Source organism: Malus sylvestris, chromosome 2 (assembly GCF_916048215.2).
Source record: "Malus sylvestris chromosome 2, drMalSylv7.2, whole genome shotgun sequence".
NCBI lineage: Eukaryota > Viridiplantae > Streptophyta > Magnoliopsida > Rosales > Rosaceae > Malus > Malus sylvestris.
Window position 1 is genome coordinate 23,686,563 of NC_062261.1, and position 20,301 is coordinate 23,706,863.

The window sequence follows — 20,301 nt, forward strand, 5'->3', positions numbered from 1 at the left end:
TCCTAAGGACGATCATTCTTGCTTTTCTATTGATATAATTGATGATTTGGCGCAGGATTTTCTCGATTGTTTGGAGAGGGATACACTTGAAACGACAATTGCACAAGGAATTGGGCACAAAAATGGTGTTGCCGTGCCTAGAAGTGAGGATGAGGCCGAGATAGTGGCTGCCCTTGAGTCACTCCCTCAACACCATGGTAAGCCTTCTAACCCAATTTCAATTCCAGTTTCCACTAATAAGATGTTACCCTCAGTGATTCAGGCACCCGTACTTGAGCTTAAACCGTTACCCGATCATTTAAAGTACGTTTTTCTGGGAGACAATGAGACATTGCCCGTCATTGTCTCTTCATCACTCACGGCCATAGAGGAGGAGAAGTTGATCCGAGTGTTGAAAGAGCACAAGACGGCCATTGGGTGGACTTTGGCCGATATTAGGGGAATTAGCCCAACTACGTGCATGCATCGCATACTTCTAGAGGAGGGGGCTAAACCAACTCGAGAGGCTCAACGCCGTCTCAACCCTCCAATGATGGAAGTTGTGAAAAAGGAGATTATCAAACTTCTTGATTGTGGAGTGATTTATCCGATCTCTGATAGTCGTTGGGTGTCACCGGTGCAATGTGTTCCAAAGAAGTCCGGAGTGACCGTGGTGAAGAATGCCGAGAATGAGCTTGTGCCGACCCGTATCCAAACAGGTTGGCGAGTGTGCATTGATTATAGGAAGCTCAACGCCACCACAAGGAAGGACCACTTCCCTTTGCCGTTCATTGATCAAATGCTTGAAAGGTTAGCCGGTCATTCTTTTTATTGTTTCCTTGATGGTTATTCTGGATATAATCAGATTGTCATAGCGCCGGATGACCAAGAAAAGACAACTTTCACATGCCCCTTTGGTACTTTTGCTTATCGTCGCATGCCTTTTGGTTTATGCAATGCTCCGGCCACATTTCAAAGGTGTATGGTAAGTATCTTTTCAGATTTTGTGGAAAAAATTATTGAGGTATTTATGGATGATTTCAGTGTGTTTGGTGATTCATTTGATGGATGTTTGGAAAATCTCACAATAATTTTGAAACGATGTGTAGAAACTAACCTAGTGCTTAATTGGGAAAAATGTCACTTTATGGTTAGACAAGGCATAGTTCTAGGGCATATTGTTTCAGAAAGAGGAATTGAAGTGGATAAATGATAGGAGCATATTTATGCGCCTTAGTTAGCTAGTTCTTATGCATCTTTGTTATGTTTTCTTCGTTAAAGTAGTCTTTTAAGCTACTTTCTTGTGTTTTCAGGTTTAGCGGACGTATTACATGAAATGATGCAGTTTGGAGCTTTTGGAGCAGAAAGTGAGCTTGAAGTAAAAAGGACATGCTTGGAACGCAAGGTTGGGATGAAATTGAAGAGTTGAAGATTTGAGGTTTCCTACTTGAAGTAGGAAAGCTAAGCCTAAAAGTTTCCATTTTGGGTTGATCTTTCCTAAATCGGAATTGGCAACCAAAGTTTCTAAAGTTGGAAGTTTCTATTCTTGGAGGTTTCCATTTTCGTGAGTTTCTATTCTCGGTTTTGGGCTTTTGGATGACCCATCCTTAACTCTTGGACCTATGCCGTACCTAAACCCTAACCCTAGCCCATTGTTTCAGCCGCACCTAGGCCTTGTTCACATGCAAAAATCTGATTGGAAATCCCTAAGCCTATGCCGCACCTTTCCATCCAAAAAGCCCTATTTTACAAACCTTAACCCTAGCCCATTGTTCTAATCTGAATTGCTAGGGTTTTTAAGTGCCTATATATATATATTTCTACACCCTAGCCGCACCTCTTCTTCCCTCTCCATAAAAATCAGAAAACTACATCCCTTTCCCCACCTTGCCGCAGCCACCATAACCCAAATCCCTTCCTTGCCGCAGCCATTCATCCATTCCAGCCACCATCCTCCACCTTTAGACACCATTCCACACCTCCATAACTCTTTCCCACACCTTGCCGCACCACCCTACCATCCTAACTCCCTTCTAAAAAACCAAAAACACATCCAGAAACTCCATTCACGCCAGAACCTGTCCCTCACCTTTGCCGAGCCCAACCTACACCCAAATCCATATTCTCTGACCCCAAACCTTCCTAGCCGTGCCCTACACCTATCCTAGATAGTTTTCCACCATTCTCCCTCATCCAAAGTCATCCAAACCCATCCAAAAACCCCCTAAACCAACTCTGCCGCAACAAGGAGAAGAAGAAAGAGGAGCTTTCTGTGCAGAATTCAAAGTGGACTTCTTTGGCATTTTAGGTGTAATCTTTCTTATGTCTTCGATGTTTCAATTCAATAAACTTTGTGTTGTGAGTATGAGGAACTAAACCCCCTTAGTTGGGGGGTGATTCGAAACCATGTACATGCTTGCAATTTGATTCGATTACATTCAGTTGTTATTTCATGAGTTATGGATTCAATTCGTTCATCTATTTGATTGATAACTTATTTGTGTATGTTGATTGAGAGTGCACGCTTAATTTTCATGCATGAATATGATGCTAGATTATGAGGGAGTTTCACCTAATAGTTATAATCTTATAATCACAAGTAGTGAAGATCGCTTGAAAACGATCGCGTTGAATGAATTCTTAGCATAAGTTTCATGCAATTCATAGTAACAAATGCTTCGTCAATGCTTATGTTTTTCATAGAACGTAATGATTCTTGCTTGTATCTCTATTATGCAATTCATGTAGGGAACTTGTAGGGAATGTTTTGAGTTGTCGTATGCAATCATCCAACTTGATAAATTCTGGAAAAACTGAGGGTTAATTAGTGCAATTCACGGTTAACTTGGGGCGTTGAGTATTCATAGTTTATCGGAAGAACAACTGAAAATTGTTTTGTTTGCAAGTGTGACATGTGTGGAGAAGAACCTCCTAACTAGCCTTTTATCCATCTATTTCACCAAAATCGTTTTTACAATCTGTTTAGTTTCAAGTTTCTGTTTTGTGTTAAATTTTCGTCCAAAACAAATCCCCCTTTTATTTGAAGTCTTAGATTAGTTAGAAAGTGTTTTGATTTGTGTTTCTAAGTATTTTGATTCAAGTTTTCATCAAATTTCGTCCAAATTAGTGTAGGTGCTCAAAACTGCCCAGAAAGTGGTTTTTAGGCAGTTTTGAGCCTTCTAGTTGCTGTTTTAAGTTTTAGGTTTGTTTAAGTGTTTTAACTTTTAGTTTTGCATTCTTTGAGTCTAGTTTAGTGTTTTTAACTTTGTTTTTGAGTGTTTAAGTCAGTTTCCAAGCGTTTAGCAATCCCTCCTAATCCCCGGTCTAGAACGATCCCTACTTACATCTTTGCTACAATTTGACAAAAAGAGGGTTTAATTTGTGTGCTTAATCTATTTCGCATCAAATTTTTGGCGCCGTTGCCGGGGATTAGCAATTTTGCTAATCCCTTGGATTGTTTTCGTTTCTTTTATTTCACTTTGTTTCTGACTTAATTTAAGTTTCTGACCTAATTTTTGTTTCTTGTTTCTTAGGTACTAATGTATGACTAGAAGCTCTCAACCGATTCGTACAAACATCTTGGATTTTGACGACGATTTTGAGAGGAAGTTAAGGAGAGCTAGGAACCAGCAAGAGCATCATCCAACCAGTTCCGAATCTGACCTTGAAGAAAACGTACAACAAGAGGAGGAGGAAGCCACGGCAGGGATATTTGAAGAAGTCCAAGGCATGGCCATGGACAATCGTACACTCAAGGAGCTTTCCGCCTCGGGTTTGGATAATGCCGCGCCCTTGTGCATTCAATACCCCATGGCTGCCCAAGGTAAGACAGATGAGTTTGAATTAAAGTCAAGTTTACTTCATCATATTCCTAAATACCATGGCTTGTCCATGGAAGATCCTAACAAACATTTGAAAGAATTTGAAGTAGTTTGCTCTAGTATGACTCCCGTCAATGTTGACGGAAATATCTTGAAGATGAAGGCTTTTCCATTCTCTTTGATGGATAAAGCCAAGGATTGGTTATATGAGTTAGCTCCCGGAACTGTCACATCGTGGGAAAGTATGAAGAGAGCGTTCCTGGAGAAGTTCTTTCCAACTTCTCGCATCATCCTCCTCCGCAAAAAGATAAGCGGAATTCAGCAAGAAGAAGGTGAGTCTTTTCCTACATATTATGAACGATTTAAATCACTTGTTGCTTCTTGTCCACAGCATCAGATGAAAGAGGAGTTACTGTTGCAATACTTCTACGAGGGTCTCCTACCTCTAGAACGTCAAATGCTTGATGCTTCGGCGGGGGGAGCGTTGGTGGACAAGACACCCATGGCTGCCAAGGTCTTGATTGCTAATAGAGCGTTGAACGCTCAACAGTACGAGGGTGTAGGCCAAAGAGGACCCTCACGGCACCAAGTACATGAGGTAAGTTCGACTTCCGATCTTCATTCACAATTGGCTAATCTTACTTCTCTTGTGTCTCAGATGGCCGAGGACATGAAGATGCAAGGAACAACTGTATGTGGCGTATGTTCCATCCAAGGACATGTCTCTGAAAAATGTCCACAGTTGATTGAGAATGGCGGATGGGAGAGTGCGAATGCCATTGGGTTTCAAGGCCAAAATCAGTCAAGGCATGATCCATACTCCAACACGTATAATCCGGGGTGGCGAGACCATCCAAACTTCAAGTGGAGGGATCCCCAGCAACCTCAGAACCAAGGAGGCTTTAGGCAACAACCCCCGGGGTTCTTTCCCAAAACCTACGGCCCACCCCAAAATCAAGCCCAATCCGGCCCAAGTGCCTCAGGTACGTCTCTTGACAATGATGCACTTCTTAAGATACTAACTAAGTTGTCTAATGGGCAGGAACATCAAGCTAAGGCTATGCAAAACCAAGATAAAAGGGTGGATCAACTTGAGAAACAAATTGGGCAGATTGCCGAGTTTGTAGGTAAGTTTCGAGATCCCGGACAACTCCCTAGTTCCACCATTCCAAATCCGAAGGGAGGTTTCGAAAGTGCCAAAGCTATCACCCTAAGAAGTGGTAAGGAAGTTGGGGCAGGTCCTACACCAAAAACAGGTCATAATGAGGATGAACTTTTGGAAATGGAAGAGGAGGCATCAAAGCAGCCCACGGCAAAGGTGGTTCCACCTTTGCCGCAAGTCCCTAATGTCCCAAATCTGCCCAATTCGTCCCACAAAGGTAAGAATGTGTCCAATTCAGTTCATACTAATGTTTTTCCTTCAAATGTGCCTTTTCCTAGTAGGTTCATGCAAACGAAGAAAGAAGAGGCAGAAAAGGATATCCTTGAAACCTTTAGGAAAGTTCAAGTTAACATACCTTTGTTAGATGCAATCAAGCAAGTTCCGAGGTATGCTAAGTTCTTGAAGGAGTTGTGTACCACGAGGAAGAGGATGGCGACCAAGGAAGTGGTCAAGGTAGGTGAGAATGTGTCCGCCATCTTGCAACGCAAATTACCTCCCAAATGTAAAGATCCAGGTAGCTTTACCATTCCTTGTGTTATTGGGAACAATAGGTTTGAATCTGCCATGCTTGATTTAGGTGCTTCTATAAATGTTATGCCATATTCCATTTATGCATCTATGAACTTAGGAGCGTTGAAAAATGATGGGGTAATAATACAATTGGCCGATAGATCTAACGCCTATCCAAAGGGAGTTTTGGAAGATGTTCTTGTGCAGGTTAATCATTTAGTCTTCCCAGCGGATTTCTATGTCCTCGAAATGGATGAGTCGGACCATGCTCCTTCGTTGCCCATTCTACTTGGAAGGCCATTCATGAAGACGGCCCGGACAAAGATTGACGTGTATAGTGGAACTTTGTCCATGGAATTCGATGGGGAAGTTGTTAATTTTAATCTTTCTGATTCCATTAAATACCCTAGTGAGGACCATTCATGCTTTTCTATTGATATAATTGACTCTTTGGCGCAGGGATATCTCGACGATTTAAATGACGATGTGCTTGAAAAAGTCATTACACGAGGCATGGAACTCAAAACAAAGGGGGCTGATTGCATGCATGCTCACGGCATACATGGTTCATCCCATGCCGTGCCCCCTAGTGAGGAATTACTTGAAGTTGTGGCTGCCCTTGAGTCCTTACCTAAGCTTGATGGTAAGTATACTAACCGTGAGTCCATTCCCATTTCGACTAACAAATTGCTTCCATCTATAATTCAGGCACCTATCCTTGAACTCAAGCCTTTGCCAAGCCATCTGAAGTACATTTTCTTGGGAGAAAATGAAACACTACCTGCCATCATCTCCTCCTCCCTCACGGCACAAGAGGAGGAGAAATTGCTTCGAGTTTTGAAGGAGTTCAAATCTGCCTTAGGTTGGACATTGGCCGATATTAAAGGTATAAGCCCTACGACTTGTATGCATCACATATTTCTTGAGGAGGGGGCCAAACCAACTAGAGAGGCTCAACGCCGTCTCAACCCTCCGATGATGGAAGTAGTGAAAAAGGAGATCATAAAGCTTCTAGATTGTGGGGTTATCTATCCAATCTCGGATAGTAAGTGGGTTTCGCCCGTTCAATGCGTGCCAAAGAAATCCGGAGTGACGGTGGTAGCTAATGCCGAGAATGAGCTTGTCCCTCAACGGATTCAAACCGGTTGGAGGGTGTGCATTGACTATAGGAAGCTAAACACCACCACGAGGAAGGACCACTTCCCATTGCCGTTCATTGACCAAATGCTTGAGAGGTTAGCGGGTTATGCTTTCTATTGTTTTCTTGATGGTTATTCTGGTTATAATCAAATTGTCATTTCACCTGAGGACCAAGAAAAAACCACTTTTACATGCCCGTTTGGTACATTTGCATATCGTCGCATGCCTTTTGGTTTATGTAACGCACCTGCTACATTTCAAAGATGCATGATGAGTATATTTTCTGATTATGTAGAGAAGATAATTGAAGTGTTTATGGATGATTTTAGCGTCTTTGGTGATTCATTTGATAGTTGCTTACATAATCTAAGTGTGATCCTAAAACGTTGTGTTGAAACTAACCTTGTGCTTAATTGGGAAAAGTGTCATTTTATGGTTAAACAAGGTATCGTTTTAGGTCATATAATCTCTGAAAAGGGTATTGAGGTTGATAAGTCGAAAATAGATCTTGTACGTCACTTACCCTCTCCGACTTCGGTTAGAGAGGTTCGTTCGTTTCTTGGCCATGCAGGATTTTATCGTAGGTTTATCAAAGATTTCTCGAAGATAGCACAACCTCTTTGCCGACTCCTACAAAAAGAAGTGGCGTTTGAATTCACCAAGGAGTGCACAGCATCATTCAAACAACTCAAGGAGTTGTTGACCACGGCACCCATCATTGTCCCACCGGATTGGAGTCTACCGTTCGAGCTCATGTGTGATGCGTCCGACTATGCTTTAGGAGCTGTTTTAGGACAAAGAAAGGACAAGAGGCCGCATGTCATTTACTACGCCTCACGGACGTTGAACGATGCACAATTGAACTACTCCACTACGGAAAAAGAACTCCTTGCCGTTGTTTTTGCTTTAGATAAATTTCGATCATATCTAATTGGAACTAAAGTAATTGTTTTCACTGATCATGCAGCTCTGAAGTACTTGCTCACCAAAAAGGAGGCCAAGCCACGGCTTATTCGATGGATATTGTTACTTCAAGAGTTCGACATAGAGATTCGGGACAAGAAGGGAAGTGAAAACGTGGTGGCTGACCACCTAAGCCGAATGGTGCATAATGAGGAGCCTTTGCCGATTTTGGAGACATTCCCCGATGAACAATTGCTGTCCATTAAGGTTAGTGCGCCTTGGTATGCCGATATTGTTAATTTTTTGGTGTCAAAACGTATTCCAAGTGAGTTCACTAGGCACCAACGTGATAAACTTAGGCATGATGCACGGTTTTATGTGTGGGATGATCCGTACTTATGGAAATTTTGCCCCGATCAGATTATACGTCGTTGTGTGCACGATTCTGAATGTCATTCAATTTTGAGTTTTTGTCACACATATGCATGTGGAGGGCACTTTGGTACACAACGCACAGCCCTTAAGGTGTTACAATGTGGATTTTATTGGCCGAGTATTTTTAAAGATGCTAAAACTTTTTGCTTAACATGTGATAAATGCCAACGAATGGGTGGTATTAGTGCAAAGGACCAAATGCCGCAGGTTTCTATCCTAAATGTTGAAATTTTTGATGTTTGGGGTATTGATTTTATGGGTCCTTTTCCTTCTTCGTATGGCTTTACATATATTTTGCTTGCGGTTGATTATGTGTCAAAGTGGGTGGAAGCCAAGGCCACCCGGACTAATGATTCTAAGGTGGTTGCAGATTTTATTAGAACTAACATTTTTGCAAGGTTCGGAATGCCACGAGTGATCATTAGTGACGGAGGGTCACACTTTTGCAATCGGACTATTGAAGCGTTATTGAGGAAATACAGTGTCACCCATAAGGTTTCTACACCTTACCATCCTCAAACTAATGGGCAAGCCGAGGTTTCTAACCGTGAGATCAAGCAAATCCTAGAGAAGACCGTGGGGCCAACAAGGAAGGATTGGAGCTTACGGTTAGATGATGCACTTTGGGCGTATCGTACGGCGTACAAAACCCCCATTGGGATGTCCCCTTTCCGACTTGTCTATGGCAAGGCGTGCCATCTTCCTGTTGAATTGGAGCACAAAGCACTTTGGGCCATTAAGAAGTTTAACATGAACCTCGAGGAAGCAGGAAGTCAAAGGAGATTGCAATTGAATGAGCTTGATGAGATACGGCTTGAGGCGTACGATAATGCAAGCATTTACAAGCAAAAGACCAAAGCTTTCCATGACAACATGATCCGTGGGAAATCATTCTCAATTGGGCAGAAAGTGCTATTGTTCAATTCCCGTTTACGGTTGTTTCCCGGTAAGTTACGTTCTAAGTGGATTGGACCGTTTGTTATTACTAACATATCTTCTTATGGTGCCATCCAGATTCAAAGTCTCAAAACAGGTCATGAATTCCAAGTGAACGGACATCGTTTGAAGCCATATTTTGAGAACTTTGTCGAACAAACCGTGGATGATATTTCTTTGGGTGCCGTGGGCACAAATGGAGAGTGAATGGGCTTTTCGTCCGGCTGTACGACGTTAAAGAAAGCGCTACTTGGGAGGCAACCCATGCAATGCAACAAAGGAAGACCACGGAATCACTCCAATTCCAGATTTGCGTTCCTAAACTCTTCCCTTTGTTATTTATTTCGAATCTGCCTATTTAGTTGTTTTAGTTGCTGTTTGTGTGTTTCTTTTTGTTTAGTGTGATTTTATGCTTGAAACATTGAGGACAATGTTTGATTTAAGTATGGGGGGGTAACTAAGTGTTTTAGATACAAATTCGTGGGATTTTATCACCCTAAACTTGAAGACTTGTTCCTTGCTGTTTTTAAGTGTTTTTGAGCAGTTTTGATGTGTTTTAGTGTGTTTTGAAGTAAAAATCCGAAAATTACATAAAAATTTGAAAAATTTGTTTTAAAAACCCAAAAAGAGTTGTTTTTGTGTTTGTTTGTGTCTTAGGGTACCTTCCAACACAATGATGAGGATTTGGTTTTTAAGTGCATGACTGTTAAAGAAAGTGACTAACATGGATGAAAGTTTGATTTACTCTTTGTTATGTTTAGTTGTGGTTATAACTTATGAATTCACATGCAATCATAAAAGAAAAAATCAGTTTTTGTAACATGCTTGAAGGAAGGAACTCAAACTAACGCTACAACCTTGTGAGACTTGAGCCTAAACGCTTATTTGGAGAGTTAAAATCTGTGCATTCTTTGTTTTCTAAGTCGTTGCATGATCTCATTATTCCTTGCTTGGTTGCTACTTAGAAGGCGTTTCATCATTTAGTTCCAAATGCTAGAACTCATGCCCATTTCATTCAAAGCATGTTATTGATTTGCATAACACATATTCAAGATGAAGTTGTGTAGTGACCACCACCTTAGCCAAAAAGCCGTGTGACCTATGTCATTGTGATTTGTAGGTTTTAACCCCATTGAGCCTTGTTAGCCTTCGTTATTTGTTAACCCATGTTTTCCTCACCTAGCCTAGTTTAGGACCATCCAAACCCTTGTTCTTAAAGCATAGTAAAGCATGATTCAAATTGAATTCCTTTTGATTTATGTTGGCAGAAAACTAGTGTGGGGGAAGTATTTCTTTGTGATTTTGTGTGCCATAGGCACGTGTGGAAAGAGAAAAGAAAATAAAAAATTCGTGGAAAAAGAAAAAATGAAGAAAAAAAAAATATGAAAAGTGTGAAAAAGAGTTGAAAAGTTGAGAAAAAGAGTTCCAAAGTATTGTTTGTTGAAGTAAGGGTCCAAAACAATGAATTCGGCCCTAAGGAGTTGTTTAAATCTTTCCCTTGTGTTTTAAAGTTAATTTCTGCACTTTTCGTTAGCTAGTTCTTATGCATTTTCGTTATGTTTTCTTAGTTAAAGTAGTCTTTTGAGCTACTTTCATGCGTTTTCAGGTTCAAAGGGCATAATACATAAAAGTTGGCAAATTGGAGTTTTTAGAGCAAAAGTGAGCTTGGATTGAAAAGTACATGCTTGGAGCACAAGGAATGGACGAGTTTGAAGGTCAAGGGAGCGTAAGAAATGAAGAAATGAAAGTGAAGAACAAAGAAGTCGGAATTGGCAACTAAAGTTTCTAAAGTTGGAAGTTTCTATTCTTGGAGGTTTCCATTTTCGAGAGTTTCTATTCTTGGCTTTGGGCTTCTAGACGACCCATCCCTACCTCTTGGACAAGGCCGCACCCTCCTAGCCCAATTCATCTTGGATCCTCACTTAATGCCGCACCTAAACCCTAGCCCATTTCCAAATCTGATTTCCCTAATCTCTGCCGCACCTAGGGCCCCAAAATACCTGATTTCCTTGCCTTGCAAGGCATTCATGAAGGCCCATCTCTAACCCTAATCTGATTGCTAGGGTTTGAAGTGCCTATATATACTCCTTTAAACCCTTTGGCCGAACCTATCACCTCCCATATTCATTCTACACGCCAAAACCCTAGTTCTAGTTCTTGCCGCAGCCTTCCATCCCCAAACTCCCAACTTTCTGCCCAAATTCAACCTTGCCGCAACCTTCCATTCAAATAACCATTCATCCACCATAGCCGCACCTTTCCACCACCATCACCACCTTGTGCAGCCACCATTGGAGGAGGAAGAAGGAGTGCCGTGCAGCCCAAAGGAGGAAGACACCTTGCACATGCAATCTGCCATTAGTGGAGTGTTTGGAGTTCTTTCTTTCTTTGTTTCTGTTTTCATGTTTAATTTAACTTGCTTTTCAATTATGTTAAACATGTGGAACTAATTTCTTTTTAGTTAGAGGTGAATTTGAAGCCATGGACATATGTGTTATATGATTTGATTTCTTCCAATTATGATTTCAGAAATTGTGAATGTGATTTACTTATCTATTTGATTGATAACTTGTTTATGTATGTGGGTTGAGGGTCGACACTTAATTTGCATGCCTAAACTTGATGCTAGGATATAAGGGAATTTCACCTAATCGTTATTAACTTATATTCATAAGTAGTGAAAGTCGCTAGTCACGATTGTGTTAAGTAAATCCTAGGCAAGAGTAACATGCGTATCCCATAGTTATGAATGCCTCGTCAATGCTTATGATTTCCATTGAACTTAATGATCTTTGATATGTGTCTCTATCATGCGTATTCCATAGTTAGGGTCCTTGAGAAGAATAATTTGGTTGTAATGCGTATTCCATTCAATTCAATGAATCTAGGGAAATCTGAGAATTAATTGGTGCAATCTAGTTAATTTGGGGCATTGTCATTCATGGTTTGTTGAAAGAGTAATTGGAGATTGAGTTGTATGCATATGTTCATGTGTGGATAAGGAACCCTCTAACTAGCTTCTCACCATTCTATTTAATCACAATCTGTTTTGCTTTACATTTGTTTTTAAAGTTTGAGTTTTAAAGTTTTAATTTCGTCAAAATCATTCCCCCATCTATTTTAAAGTGTTAGATTAGTTAGAAATCCATTTAGTTGTGTTTCTAAGTGTTTTGAGTCAAGTCATAGTCCAAATTCGTCCAAAGTAGTGTAGGTGCTCAAAACTGCCCAGAAAGTGGTTTTTAGGCAGTTTTGAGCCTTCTAGTTGCTGTTTTGAGTTTTTAGTTTGTTTAGGTGTTTTAAACCCTAGTTTTGCATTAATTGAGTCTAGTTTAGTGTTCTACATTATATTTTTATGTTCTTGAGTCAGTTTTACATTGATTAGCATCCCTAGTTAATCCCCGGTTAGAACGATCCCTATTTGCTCATATACTACAATTGTCATCCATAGGGTTTAATTTGTGTGTCAAGTTAATTTTCACATCAAATTTTGGCGCCGTTGCCGGGGATTAGCAAAATTGCTAATCCCTTGTGTTGTTGCCGTGTGTCTTGATTTAATTTACCTAGTTTTCTGATTTTGTTTTGTTTTCTTGGTGTAGGTACTAGTGCATGACGCGGAGTTCTCAAACTGTGCATGCAAACATCTTGGACTTTAACGACGATTTTGAACGTGATTTGAGAAGAAAGAGGAGGCATCCCGAACCTAGTGAACCTAGTTCAAGTTCAGAGGCCGAATCTGAGTTTGAAGAAGAGGAAGAAGAAGTTATGGCCGCGGATAATCGGACCATCAAAGAGCTTTCGGCCTCGGGGTTGACCAATGCCGCACCATTATGCATTCAATACCCCGCGGCTGCCCAAGGCAAGACCGACGAATTTGAGTTGAAGTCAAGCTTGTTGCACCACATTCCGAAATACCATGGGCTTTCCATGGAAGATCCCAACAAGCATCTCAAGGAGTTCGAGGTTGTTTGTTCGAGCATGACACCCATCAATGTTGACGGGAGTATTCTGATGATGAAGGCCTTTCCATTCTCACTTTTGGAAAAGGCGAAAGATTGGCTTTACGAGTTAGCACCCGGAACGGTTACATCTTGGGATAGTATGAAAAGAGCGTTCTTGGAGAAGTTTTTCCCAACTTCAAGAGTCATTCTCTTGAGGAAACGGATTAGTGGCATCCAACAAAACCCAGGTGAATCGTTTCCTTCTTATTATGAACGTTTTAAATCACTTGTTGCTTCTTGTCCACAGCATCAAATGAAGGAGGAGCTACTCATTCAATACTTCTACGAAGGACTCCTTCCCATGGAACGCCAAATGCTTGATGCCTCGGCGGGAGGAGCGTTGGTGGATAAGACTCCAGGGGCTGCAAAAGTTCTAATTGCCAACCGAGCACATAATGCACAACAATACGAAGGTGTTGGACAAAGAGACCCCCCACGGCCACAAGTGAATGAGGTAAGTTCTATGCCCGAGATTCAATCCCAATTAGCTAACCTTACTTCTATTGTTTCTCAGTTGGCCGAGGGAATGAAGATTCATGGACCAAGTGTGTGTGGCGTGTGCTCGATGCAAGGACATGCCAATGATCAATGCCCTCAATTGATTGAGAGTGGGGGTTGGGAATCTGCCAATGCCGTGGGTTTTGGGAACCAAAATCAACCACGCCATGATCCATACTCTAATTCCTACAATCCGGGGTGGAGGGACCATCCCAATTTCAAATGGCGGGATCCTCAACAACCCCAACAACAAGGAGGATTTAGGCAGCAACCACCGGGCTTTTATACAAAGCCATTCGTCCCCAATCAAAACCAAGTGCAAACCGCCCCACCAACCTCAGGTACGTCTTTGGATAATGATCAAGTTGTTAAGTTACTTACTACTTTGACGCAGGAAGTACAAACTCAAAATAAGGAGAGACAAATCCAAGACAAACGGGTGGATAACTTGGAGAAGCAAATGGGTCAAATTGCAGAGTTTATGGGGCAAATTAGAGAACAAGGCAGATTGCCTAGTTCAACCGTTGTGAACCCGAAGGGAGGATTTGAAACCGCTAAGGCCATCATGTTGAGAAGTGGTAAACAGGTTGGAGCTGACTCAAATACATCCAAATCAAGTCAAGACGAGGAGGACAAGTTGATGCAAGAGGAGGCACAAAGAGCAAAAGCCACGGCCAAGGATGACCAATCCTTGCCACCACCCTCTAACCCTCCTAAATCGTCCTCAACCACCAAGGTAAGTCCAAATTCGACTCTTTCTAGTTCTATTCCACTGAATGTGCCCTTTCCTGGCAGGTTTAGGCAATCGAAGAAGGAAGAAGCCGAGAAGGACATTCTAGAGACCTTTCGGAAAGTTCAAGTCAATATCCCGCTCCTTGATGCGATTAAGCAAGTCCCGAGGTATGCTAAGTTCTTAAAAGAACTTTGTACAACAAGGAGAAGGATTGCGAACAAAGAGGTGGTCCAAGTAAGTGAAAACGTCTCTGCTGTGTTACAAAGGAAATTACCCCCTAAATGCAAAGATCCGGGTAGTTTTACAATTCCGTGCGTTATTGGTAATACTAAGTTTGAACAATGCATGTTAGACTTAGGGGCTTCGATTAATGTCATGCCATACTCGATTTATGCATCTATGAACTTAGGTGAGCTTAAAAATGATGGTGTGATAATTCAATTAGCCGATCGTTCTAATGCATACCCAAAGGGTGTTTTGGAAGATGTTTTGGTGCAGGTTGGTAATTTGATTTTTCCAGCGGACTTTTACGTGCTTGACATGGAGGATTCACCCCATTCTACCCCATTGCCGATTCTATTAGGGAGGCCCTTCATGAAAACAGCCCGCACCAAGATAGATGTTTTTAAAGGAACTTTAACGATGAAATTTGATGGGGAAGTCATTGATTTTAATCTTTCTGAAAGTATTAAATTTCCTAAGGACGATCATTCTTGCTTTTCTATTGATATAATTGATGATTTGGCGCAGGATTTTCTCGATTGTTTGGAGAGGGATACACTTGAAACGACAATTGCACAAGGAATTGGGCACAAAAATGGTGTTGCCGTGCCTAGAAGTGAGGATGAGGCCGAGATAGTGGCTGCCCTTGAGTCACTCCCTCAACACCATGGTAAGCCTTCTAACCCAATTTCAATTCCAGTTTCCACTAATAAGATGTTACCCTCAGTGATTCAGGCACCCGTACTTGAGCTTAAACCGTTACCCGATCATTTAAAGTACGTTTTTCTGGGAGACAATGAGACATTGCCCGTCATTGTCTCTTCATCACTCACGGCCATAGAGGAGGAGAAGTTGATCCGAGTGTTGAAAGAGCACAAGACGGCCATTGGGTGGACTTTGGCCGATATTAGGGGAATTAGCCCAACTACGTGCATGCATCGCATACTTCTAGAGGAGGGGGCTAAACCAACTCGAGAGGCTCAACGCCGTCTCAACCCTCCAATGATGGAAGTTGTGAAAAAGGAGATTATCAAACTTCTTGATTGTGGAGTGATTTATCCGATCTCTGATAGTCGTTGGGTGTCACCGGTGCAATGTGTTCCAAAGAAGTCCGGAGTGACCGTGGTGAAGAATGCCGAGAATGAGCTTGTGCCGACCCGTATCCAAACAGGTTGGCGAGTGTGCATTGATTATAGGAAGCTCAACGCCACCACAAGGAAGGACCACTTCCCTTTGCCGTTCATTGATCAAATGCTTGAAAGGTTAGCCGGTCATTCTTTTTATTGTTTCCTTGATGGTTATTCTGGATATAATCAGATTGTCATAGCGCCGGATGACCAAGAAAAGACAACTTTCACATGCCCCTTTGGTACTTTTGCTTATCGTCGCATGCCTTTTGGTTTATGCAATGCTCCGGCCACATTTCAAAGGTGTATGGTAAGTATCTTTTCAGATTTTGTGGAAAAAATTATTGAGGTATTTATGGATGATTTCAGTGTGTTTGGTGATTCATTTGATGGATGTTTGGAAAATCTCACAATAATTTTGAAACGATGTGTAGAAACTAACCTAGTGCTTAATTGGGAAAAATGTCACTTTATGGTTAGACAAGGCATAGTTCTAGGGCATATTGTTTCAGAAAGAGGAATTGAAGTGGATAAATCGAAAATAGATCTTGTACGCTACTTACCCTCTCCTACTTCGGTTCGAGAGGTTCGTTCGTTTCTTGGTCATGCAGGATTTTATAGGCGATTTATCAAGGACTTCTCCAAGATCTCAAACCCTCTTTGCCGTCTCCTCCAGAAAGATGTGGCGTTTACCTTCAACAAGGAGTGTGAGAAGGCGTTCAATCACCTAAAGGACATGCTAACTTCGGCCCCTATCATAGTTCCACCGGATTGGAGCGTTCCTTTTGAGCTTATGTGCGACGCTTCCGATTATGCATTAGGAGCTGTTTTGGGGCAAAGGAAGGACAAGAGGCCGCATGCTATCTATTATGCCTCTCGGACTTTAAATGATGCACAATTGAATTATTCCACCACTGAAAAAGAACTTCTAGCTGTTGTATTTGCTTTAGATAAATTCCGTTCTTATTTGCTCGGTACTAAAGTTATTATTTATACTGACCATGCAGCATTGAAGTATTTGTTCACCAAGAAGGAGGCCAAACCACGACTCATTCGTTGGATGCTTCTTCTCCAAGAGTTCGATATCGAAATCCGGGACAAGAAGGGAAGTGAAAACGTGGTGGCTGACCACTTGAGCCGTATGGTACATGAGGAGGATGCCGTACCTATCATGGAGACATTCCCAGATGAGCAACTGATGTCCGTCAAGGTAAGTGAACCGTGGTATGCTGATTTGGTGAATTATTTGGTGTCTAAACATGTTCCTAGTGAATTACTTAAACACCAAGGTGATAAATTGAAGAAAGAGGCACGGTTTTATGTGTGGGATGACCCGTATTTATGGAAATATTGCCCTGATCAAGTTATACGTAGGTGTGTGCACGATTCTGAGTTTAATACTATTCTAACATTTTGTCACACTTATGCTTGTGGGGGACACTTTGGCACTAATAGAACAGCACTTAAGGTATTAGAATGTGGTTTCTATTGGCCTACCATCTTTAGGGATGCTAGAACATTTTGCATGTCTTGTGATAGATGCCAAAGAACGGGCAATATAGGTCCTAAACAACAAATGCCGCAAACCCCCATTTTTAGTGTTGAAATATTTGATGTTTGGGGTATTGATTTTATGGGTCCCTTTCCTTCGTCACATGGATTTCTTTATATATTACTTGCTGTGGATTATGTGTCGAAGTGGGTGGAAGCAAAAGCCACCCGAACTAATGATTCTCGAGTGGTTGCAGATTTTGTGAAAACTAACATTTTTGCAAGGTTCGGAATGCCACGCGTGCTCATCAGTGATGGAGGCTCCCATTTTTGTAATCGAACCATCGAGGCGTTGCTCAAGAAATACAATGTCACGCATAAGGTGGCCACACCTTATCATCCTCAAACGAGCGGGCAAGCCGAGGTTTCGAATAGGGAAATCAAGCAAATTCTTGAGAAGACCGTGGGGCCTACGAGGAAGGATTGGAGTTTGCGTTTAAACGATGCATTGTGGGCGTATCGCACTGCCTACAAAACCCCCATTGGGATGTCACCTTTTCGGCTCATCTATGGGAAGCCATGCCATCTTCCCGTCGAGTTAGAGCATCGTGCACATTGGGCCGTCAAAACGTTTAATTTGGACCTTGATGCCGCAGGTTTACATAGGAAGCTCCAATTGTGCGAGCTTGAGGAAATCCGACATGAAGCTTATGAGAATGCCCGGATTTACAAGGAGAAAACGAAGGCATTCCATGACAAGATGATTCGTGCCAAGACGTTCTCTATTGGGCAGAAAGTGTTGTTGTTCAATTCTCGCCTTCGGTTGTTTCCGGGTAAGTTGCGTTCCAAATGGGTTGGTCCTTTTATTGTCACTAATGTTTTCCCTCATGGTGCAGTGCAAATCAAGAGTGCAAGGACGCAACAAGAATTCAAAGTGAATGGGCATCGATTGAAGCCCTATTACGAGATGTTTGAGGAGCATGTCGTGGAGGAGGTACCCCTCCATGCCGTGGCACATAGTCAAGCTTAAACGGAGGTACCGTCCGGCTGGAAGACGTTAAAGCAAGCGCTTCTTGGGAGGCAACCCATGCATTCGACAAAGGAAGACCTAGCGAGCACTCCAATTCCAGATTTGCGTTCCTAAACCCTTCTCTTTGTTGTTTATTTCGTTTCTGCCATGTTCGGTTGTTAGTGTTTGTTTGTTTGTTTATGTGTTTTTGTGTGAGTCTATGCTTAAAACATTGAGGACAATGTTTGGTTTAAGTGTGGGGGGGTAACCAAAGTGTTTTGATGCAAATTCGTAGGGTTTTCTCACTCATATTTCCCAATGTTGTTTCTTGCTGTTTTTAGGTGTTTTTAGGTTGTTTTGGTGTGTTTTAATGCGTTTTGATTCAAAAATCCGAAAATACCATAAAAATTTGAAAATTTGTTTTAAAAAACCCAAAAAGAGTTGTTTTTGTGTGTTTGTTTGTGTCTTAGGGTACCTTCCAACACAATGATGAGGATTCGGTTTTTAATTGCATGACTGTTAAAGAGAGTTATAAACATGGATGAAAGTTTGATTTACTCTTGGTTTATGCTTGGTTGTGGTTATAACTTATGAATTCACATGTAATCATAAAGAAAAAAAAAAATTAGTTTTTGTAACATGTTTGAAGGAAGGAACTCAAACTAACGCTACAACCTTGTGAGACTTGAGCCTAAACATTATTTGGAGAGTTAACATCTGTGCATTCTTGTTTTCTAAAGTCGTTGCATGATCTCACTGTTCTTTGCTTGGTTATTACTTAGAAGGCGTTTCATCACTTTAGTTCCAAATGCTAGAACTCATGCCAATTTCATTCAAAACATTTCATTGAATTGCATAACACGTATTCAAGATGAAGTTGTTTAGTAGTACCACCATAGCCAAAAAGCCTTCATTCCATACATTTGTTTTGTAGGTTTTAGCCCCGTTGAGCCTTGTTTAGCCTATATTGTTTGTTAACCCACGTTATCCTTACCTAGCCTAGATTAGGACCATCCATACCCTTGTTCTTAAAGCATAGTAAGCATGACTTAAAATGAATTCCTTTTGATCAAGGGTGTGCAGAAAACAAGTGTGGGGGAAAGTGAGCCTTGTGTATTGTGTGCCAAAGTCTTAAATGAGGCATGGGGTAGAAAAGAAAAGAAAAGAAAAAAAAAATGTGAAAAGTGTGAAAAAGAGTTGAAAGAGCATGAAAATGAGCTCTAAGGTGTTGGTTGTTGAAGAATGGGTCCAAAACAGTGAATTTGACCCTAAGTGTTGCATGAATTTCCCCTTTGAGTTTAAAAGTTGATTTTTGCATTCAAAAGTGAATTCTAAGTGTCAATTTCATTGCTTTGCTCACTATTGTTTTAAGAACGTTTGTTTACCCTTCACCTTTCTTTGTTAGCCAATACCCCAAGCCCCGTTACAACCCTTAACTTCTATCTTGAGTGTTGTGTATTTCAATTTGTGGAGTTTGGGATTGGTATGAGCATATGGTGTCACTGGTTCTCGCGTCTAAGTAGTAGCATTCCTTTCATGAGATCATATACATGCTTATTAAATTCAGAAAAAGCTTTCCTTGTTATAACATATGTGAGCATTCGTTTTCATATTTACATCAATCTTCTCACATATAACTAGTATAGGGTGTGTAGTCAGAAAATCTGTGTGAAAATTGAGTGCATATCTAGTGAGGATTTGAGCAAATTCTCTAAGGCATGTTACTACATTCAAAATCATGTTTTACTTGGTTAAATGCGAACTAGTACGTGGTAACTATAATTAAGTATGTGCTTAAGTGTAAAGATGGCTAAAAACTGTGGGAATGATGATTTTTAATTTGTCATGTGCATTGGAAATCCCTGAGGCAAATGTTGGAAGGTTTAGGTTGTTTTTGTTTGTTTTGTTTCATTTTGTTTCTTTTGTTTCTTTGTTTTGCTCGAGGACTAGCAAAAGCTAAGTGTGGGGGAATTTGATAGGAGCATATTTATGCACCTTAGTTAGCTAGTTCTTATGCATTTTCGTTATGTTTTCTTAGTTAAAGTAGTCTTTTGAGCTACTTTCATGCGTTTTCAGGTTCAAAGGGCATAATACATAAAAGTTGGCAAATTGGAGTTTTTAGAGCAAAAGTGAGCTTGGATTGAAAAGTACATGCTTGGAGCACAAGGAATGGACGAGTTTGAAGGTCAAGGGAGCGTAAGAAATGAAGAAATGAAAGTGAAGAACAAAGAAGTCGGAATTGGCAACTAAAGTTTCTAAAGTTGGAAGTTTCTATTCTTGGAGGTTTCCATTTTCGAGAGTTTCTATTCTTGGCTTTGGGCTTCTAGACGACCCATC

At 41.2% G+C, this 20,301-nt stretch overlaps 1 protein-coding gene across 1 annotated transcript in view; it reads left to right on the forward strand.

Annotated features, from left to right (window-relative positions):
* Nucleotides 1-20,301, forward strand: part of LOC126602262 (uncharacterized) — an 85,920-nt gene that overhangs the window by 788 nt on the left and 64,831 nt on the right. Inside the window, exons 2-4 of the mRNA XM_050269096.1 lie at nt 7,606-7,966; nt 8,081-8,848; nt 15,629-16,337. Coding sequence (XP_050125053.1) covers nt 7,606-7,966; nt 8,081-8,848; nt 15,629-16,337 — 1,838 coding nt within the window. The remainder of the gene's footprint in view (nt 1-7,605; nt 7,967-8,080; nt 8,849-15,628; nt 16,338-20,301) is intronic.